General features: G+C 37.8%; 1 protein-coding gene across 2 annotated transcripts; it reads left to right on the top strand.

The window, feature by feature from the left end:
* The first annotated feature begins 299 nt into the window (after positions 1 to 299).
* Positions 300 to 3,984, top strand: zfand2a (zinc finger, AN1-type domain 2A). Of its 2 annotated transcripts, none has more exons than XM_071204174.1 (10): positions 300 to 469; positions 1,192 to 1,292; positions 1,384 to 1,478; positions 1,833 to 1,964; positions 2,043 to 2,194; positions 2,285 to 2,419; positions 2,509 to 2,584; positions 2,679 to 2,755; positions 3,407 to 3,546; positions 3,677 to 3,984. In XM_071204174.1, the coding sequence occupies exons 2-9, from the start codon at positions 1,238 to 1,240 to the stop codon at positions 3,516 to 3,518; spliced, it is 834 nt and encodes a 277-aa protein (XP_071060275.1). In that variant the 5' UTR covers positions 300 to 469; positions 1,192 to 1,237; the 3' UTR covers positions 3,519 to 3,546; positions 3,677 to 3,984. The 2 variants fall into 2 exon arrangements, with proteins under 2 accessions (XP_071060275.1, XP_071060274.1); XM_071204173.1 differs by having other exon boundaries at positions 301 to 469; positions 3,407 to 3,491.
* The last annotated feature ends 3,170 nt before the right edge of the window (positions 3,985 to 7,154 follow it).

The raw sequence follows: 7,154 nt of genomic DNA, 5'->3' as shown, positions 1-7,154 counted from the left end.
CATGACATGGGACCTTTAAGGGTCATGAGGATCACTTGACATAACCCTAGCAAGCTATTATATAAAAGATATATTTATTTGCATCATGTCGGTTGTAACATTGGTTTTCTTTTGTCATTCAAAGCTATGTCTTTAAAATATCCAACCTAAAACGTCTTTCCAGGCATGACAAGTCATTTGGAAGTTTCCAGAAGTTTCTTGTGATTTCTAGTGACTGTTGATAAAACCACACCTGAGCGTGACTTGTGCTTGTTGACGTCAGGTTACGTCATTCTCCTGGGAGGAGCGTGCGTGACACATCAATACTTAATGAAAACAGACAGCTCAGCGGCTCACAAACAGGCAGCGGTGCTCAGGGATCTGTGCGATCAGACGGCTGTCAAAAAGCCACGAAAACATCGGAATTATTACAAAATATCATCGTTGCCTCCAACTATAACCCTACAGACCGACACGAGAACGGGATTTGGTGAGTGAGAATTAAACAAAAGCTACGATGAGCTGTCGGGTTCAGGAAACGTTAGCTAGCTTGGTCAGCTAAAAATACAATTTAATTAACGTTGAAAAAAGCAACATTACAATTGAGTTTACTGTGTTCCTTCTTTGGGTTTAGTCTGGTGAGGGATACAGTGAAGCAGATAATTCGCTTGACACTATTATATGATGCTTTTTAGACAAGATACATTGTTTGCTTATTGCTTAACAACAACCAAGCTAGCTTCTAACATTTGTGTGGTTTTTGTCTTAGATTTTCACAGAATAGTTATTTATGTTTGTCGTTACGCTGTTGCCAATAATGGCATTGTAGAGCCTTTTCTATCTGTAACGTGAGCTAGTTATGTAACCAACATAATCTTATAAGTTAGCCTGGCCTAGCTAACAAGTTAGCAACCTTTCCCATTACTCGTTACATTGAGTATTCTACCGTTTTCTGGACCAAAAAACCTCTGACAGCAAAACCATAATCACTTCAGAGTCGAATTTATTTATTTTTTGTGCAAAATGTTTAGAATAAGTAATTATTTCTTGACACGATACTAGCAATAAGCAATTTACGAATGACACCGCTTATTCCAAAGCGAACGTCCTGAAGCCTACACTGAGACCCTTTTCAGAGAACAGACTGTTGACGTAACTTAATCTGTCAGTTTAGTTCGAAACACTTAATATTTTTCTTTCTCCCTCCTTCAGGTTGTGGAGATTTGACTACTGTCGGCTGTCAAGCTATTTGTAAGTGATGGAGCTGCCACATTTAGGAGAACACTGCTCTGAGCAGACCTGCAAACGTTTAGGTGAGTGCTGTTTAGGAAGGCTGACAATGACCAGCTGGTTTGTACTGCTTAATTTGAACCTGAAAGTCTTAAACCTTGCTTCACATTACAGATTTTCTTCCTATGAAATGTGACGCCTGTCAAGACATTTTCTGCAAGGACCACATCACCTATGCAACTCACAAATGCATGTCCGCTTACCAAAAGGTAATTAGAATATACTAAGTATGTTTGATTGACTCGTTGATTTTGGGAAAGTTTGCAGTACAATTCAACTTGTTTTTTAGTGTAATTTCTCATTTAAAGGCTATACAATAATGGAAGTCATTTTCTTAGGTTGTTTATATGAAGTTAAAAACACATTTAAACTTTAATTACATTTGGGTGCATAACACACCGCCATTTGCAAAAAATGTATACATCTTCCATATCTGTTCTGATTTTGAAATCCTTAATACCGAGACATGTCAAGGTTAACAACAGTAGTCGTGAAAATATGTTCAACTTTTGAGGATTTGCAACTTTGTGTTTCTTTAAAGAGTTTTATTTGTTTTCTTGTAGGACATCCAGGTGCCAGTATGTCCTTTGTGCAACACCCCCATCCCCGTAAAGAGAGGAGAGATGCCCGACATTAAAGTCGGCGAACACATTGATCGGGATTGCAAATCGGACCCTGCGCAGAGAAAGAGAAAGGTTAATATAAGAACTGAGGTGATTCACCTTACAATGAGTACGAATCCCAAAAATAAAAGGCTGTTTTTCTTTTTGCAGATTTTCACCAATAAATGTTCTAGAGGGGGGTGTAAGCAGAAGGAAATGATCCGAGTGACCTGTGACCAGTGTCATTTAAACTACTGTCTTAAGCACCGACACTCTCTAGATCACGAATGCAAGACTGGTGGGGCACCTCCGTCTAAATCAGGGTGGGTACAGTCCCACTACTTCAGATAATGAAGTCTCATCCACTGAATATGCAGTAATAATGGCTGACTTTGTTCTTTTTTGTGTCATAGAAATGCTGCTCAAATGAGGGCCCAAGCTGCTTCCTCCAGCTCCGCCTCTGGTTCTAGGTCTAGTTCTTCCAGTTCAGGACCCTCTAGACCCTTTTCTAACGGTGTCAGTGCAAACAACAGAGGCCAAAGCTCTGGGTAAGTTTATAAAAAGTCTTTATTGAAAATGGTTCATCTAATCAATTTTCAAGCATCTAAAAACTTAATTTCACCACTTTCTTTTGTAGTGCTACCCCTCGGATTCCTACTTCGGTCTCCGCACAGAGTGTAATGCCACCATCGGCATCATTTCAGGCCGGATTGGTAAGGGCGCTGTGCACGACATCCCCCGATTAAATACCTCTGAGATCCTCATTTCAAGTAAACGTGACGTCCTGCTCTGGTGCTGTGTTTGCAGACGGAGGATCAGGCTTTACAAAGGGCTCTGGAGATGTCTTTGGCTGAAACAAGGCCGGCAGTTCAGCCGCCTCTAAGGTGAGTAAACTTCATCAAAACCCAGACAGATTCTAATAACGGCTCAACATGACTCCAAACACACTCTTGACAGCGTGATTTGTTGGGTGGATTGTGTTTTTCTCACAGACCTTTAGCTTGAAATAGTAGTTTCCGACACTAACGTCAAGAAATGTGCATTAAAAAGACATGTACTGTATGTCAATTACTTAATACCATTCCATCTATTCTATTATATATTATTACATTTATAAGCTTCCTTTGGACACAAATTCCCTCAGAACATTTGGAACCGCTTATAAGGGTTAAGATTCTTTGCTGCTGTTTTCAAGTTTAAGAATGAATCTCAAGTCATGGGAACGGGTTTGTTTTTATATCACCTAATTATATAAACACACATCCTCAGTCAAATGTGCTGTACAAATAATTATAGGGAAGCAGTAGGGCAACATATATTGATGTTATATCAATATCATGCTTTGAAACTAAATACCCCAAAGTGTTGTCATTTCCTATATTTAAAGATCTCATAATATCTAGTGAATGCACCAATTGCCAACCCTATTGTCACACTAAAAGTCCTGATACTTAGACAATATTTCTGACTTAGTGGTGTGTGGGTTTCCCCCCCCCACTGAACTGTGATTTTAAGATGTCCTTGTCTGCGTTCAGCCCTCAGGAGCAGGAGGACCAGGCTCTGGCTCAGGCTCTCGCTGCCAGTGAGGAAGAGTACAGACGCCAGCAGCAGAGACAACAGGTACCCGGAAAGCTTAGGCGCCGATAGCATGTTACAGGATCACACTGTTGTCATGGTAATCCATCCCCTTTGAACTTTCTTTATTGGCAGTAGAACGACTCATTTCCTTTGCACATGCTTTTAATCATGACATGTATGTATTGAATAAATAAGTCTGTTTCTAACTATATTTTCTCTTTGCTTAGGTGAGAGAGTCCAAACCCTCCAACTGCAGCCTTTTTTAATCTGAGCACCACTTAGACTTCAAGCTGAGCTTATTATCTACTGAAACCTGCACATCTGGGATACCGACATCCAGGATCAATGATTGTTAATGAAGAAATCCTCTTGGAAGTTGCTGAGATATTACCGCCTTCTACAATATAAGCACATACTTTCCTAGCAGGATCTGTCATTTTTACTAATGCTTTGCTTTGTACATATTTTATATACCAACCATGATGAACCCATTATATTACCATATATGAATATCCAATAAATTATTTCAATCATGCACGCTGAGTTGTGAATCTATTTATTCAGATTTTAAGACACTTACAAGTCACATATTGTATTTTCACTTTTATTTTGAGTTTCTACTAATTAACCTGTTTACATTCCCTATTGTATTAAAAAAAAAAAACGTATTTTACCTGTCAATATACCTGCTTTTACCCTGTGTCTTAAAGGCTCCGTTTCAGCATCTTCAACAGAATTGTGTTTCAAGCTTTATACAGTCTGAGCAACAGTTTGGCTCCATGGCTCCATGTTTACTTCCTGTCAGCTGATGTTCTGTAACTGGGGCACTTTTAGAATGTTGACCTGTGAAAAATGTCCTCATGGCCTGTTTAAAGGTTGTATTTCTCAAAGGATTGAGCATTATGATACTATCACATTATGTAAAGAGCACTTACAGTAGACCTGCTTTAAATATATTTATTTTAACAGATATAGAAATTAGAATTGCACAGAAGGCTTCTCAGAAGGTTCAGGCGGTTTGTGATAACCTCGGGCATTGAGCATCTGTGTGGGTGAGGACCATGGAGCCCAGTGGGAGAATACTGAGCTGTTTCCACACAGTGAGGACTCCATTCACATAACCTCAATATGAAGGTCTCAGTACATTGTAATTAAAAGATCATATAAATGATCACTAGTGTTTAATGTATTTCCTTTTACTTTAAAATAAATATAATTAACAAGCCTTAAATACAGTTATGTTCAAGTACTTTGTAACAACTGTTTGCAAAACTTAAATCACAACTTCTGTATATTTCCCAAGGGAACCTACTTTCAGATCTTTAGTCAGCCTGATAAAATAGTTTTAACGTATGTTTTACATTCTAAAAAGGTGAATTATTATTTTAAAAAGATGATTGAATTGAATTGAAAATATGTAGATTTAAGACTTCAGTAATCATTTAATGAATTTATCAAGCTGCACTGCTTGCAACATTTCTTTTTTCGATGTATGGAATTTCAAAATCATTTTATTTTTGATATTCTTTATGAAATAGTAAACTCGCCTTTATTTTTGCACTATTTATAGATACATTTAAACAAAGTCACTGCAGTGAGAGCAATTCTGAGTTTGTGCAGCAGAGGGCAGCAACACTTCACAAAAGACCTTCAACCTGCTGCAGTGAGCCTGCATCACAACAGCAGCTAGCTGTGATTATAAAAAAACACTTTCAGAATGAGTCTTATATTACGTTTTCATCGCTGATACTGTGAAGTGACATTTGTTTTTTAGTTTATTAAAACAAAAAGTAGTAAAAAGCAAAAATGACTATTTCACTAAAACGATGCATTACACTGATCTTATCGACTGCAGCATCTTGCTGAAACATTTGCATATTCATGAGAGAAGTAATTTACTTGAAACTACTGTAAGTGCTTAAAGGTACACATAGGATATGAAGCTTATATAAATATAACACTTTATTGTGAACATTTTTTTGTGTTATTCTATTGCTACTACTTACAGTTTTCTCTATTGGAGATCTCATTATTCTGAACAGAGATGCAGACTTCTAAACACAATTAGCCTCTCCTGAGTAGCTCACTGTTTCTAAGTGTCCTGCAGCCACTTAAGAGAAGAGCACTAATTACTTCAAGACAAATAAAGAGACGGGATGTTTGCACAGCACATCTTTGTGATTAAATACTTTATTTTGTATTAATTCAGGTTTCACAAGAATAACAAAATGGAGCAAACAAGCCACCATCCGTACTACAAATACTGTTTGAAATACAGACTTCTCAAGATTGGCTGATTATTATTGTGACGTTATAAAAAGATGTTCAATTGGATTATTATTGCCGTACCTTATATAGCCAGATGGACTCTGAAATGTTGAGCAATTATTGGCAGAAAAACAGACTGCGTGGAATCACATGTGAAAAAGTGAAATAGAAAACTATACAAAAAAAAAATCTCTGTGTGTATAAAACCTCTGACGTTGAAGACCAATCCTTTTCATCTGTCTCTTCTCCTTCACTAAGGCTTTTAGTCAAGGAGGTGACAATGCTTGTTCAATGCTTTAACTTGACGCACCTGATCCCTCGACACATCAGCGAGCCAAAGGAATATCACGTTAATCTTCATGCTGAATCTCTATCTCCTTTGTGTTGTTTGAATTGTTTTCAGAGCATTCAAAGGTTATGTCTGACTGCTTGCTGCTTTTTCAAATAGAGTTTTTGAATAGGTGACTGGAGTGTGTGGGGGGAAAACAACTGGGTCCTGCTGACCATGAAATGTGGCCATGATTTCAGTGAACGTCTTCACGGTTTCTCATTCACCACGTGGCCTTGTGCTGGCTGTGTTTTGTAAGTAGAGCAGAACCACATCACGTTAGAAAAAAAATCAAGTGGATGTATCAGGTGGCATGGGTTTTTAACTGTATTATAAGTCAGAAGGATTTATTAACATGTAAAACAGCCAATGAAATCCTGAACACTATTGTTTTTTTAATCAGACATATTCTTACTTTATTGTACAAACATGATCATTTTATAACACGATGTATAATATAATCTTCTATTATAGCACAGAATAGAATCAGTTTTTAAAAGCCGATGTTATGTAGAGCTTTGAGGCACATTAACATATTCATAGGTTACATTTCGGAATAGTTCCACTTGTGTTTTGTCCAAACTGCCCAGTGATTGTTAACGCCCACACACAGGTGTTGGTGCCAGAGGTAGAGATGTATGAGCTGGAGGAAAATAAAGATCTCTAACATGCTACAACTTACCAATACGAATGTTCACATCACAGCAGTACAAATGGAGTGGACAGCAACCTGCCCTTGTTGTATGTGTTGATGGGAAAGTTGTGTGGTGCAGGATGAGACCTGCTCAACAAGATTTGCTCTTAGATCAAAACGCAACTCGAGAGCTGCAACTGACAATTGTTTCATTATAGACACCTCTGCGATTTTCCAGATAAGATCTGTCCAATCAGAAAATAGACAAAAATATGTCAATGCCAGTTTTGAATGGGGGCCTATGCAGGAGCGTAACACAGGGATGTTAACCTTTTGCATGCACAAATAACTATATAACACACTTCAGGAAAAGAAAAAACCCAAAAAGCATAAAATGGCCACTTTAAAAGTCCGAAGGTGATGTCTTTAAAATGTCAGTCCAAAACCAAAAGATATTTAGTTTAATTCATAAAAC

Source organism: Pseudochaenichthys georgianus, chromosome 8, assembly GCF_902827115.2.
Source record: "Pseudochaenichthys georgianus chromosome 8, fPseGeo1.2, whole genome shotgun sequence".
Classification (NCBI taxonomy): Eukaryota; Metazoa; Chordata; class Actinopteri; order Perciformes; family Channichthyidae; genus Pseudochaenichthys; species Pseudochaenichthys georgianus.
Note: the sequence above shows the minus strand (reverse complement) of the source record. Positions and strands in the feature narration are given on the sequence as shown.

Coding starts and splice junctions, on each gene's coding strand:
- zfand2a (XM_071204173.1), top strand. CDS start 1,238: ATGGAGCTGCCACATTTAGGAGAACACTGCTCTGAGCAGACCTGCAAA. Junction 2,756..3,406: donor GCAGTTCAGCCGCCTCTAAG/GTGAGTAAACTT, acceptor GTCTGCGTTCAG/CCCTCAGGAGCAGGAGGACC. Junction 3,492..3,676: donor GCCAGCAGCAGAGACAACAG/GTACCCGGAAAG, acceptor CTCTTTGCTTAG/GTGAGAGAGTCCAAACCCTC.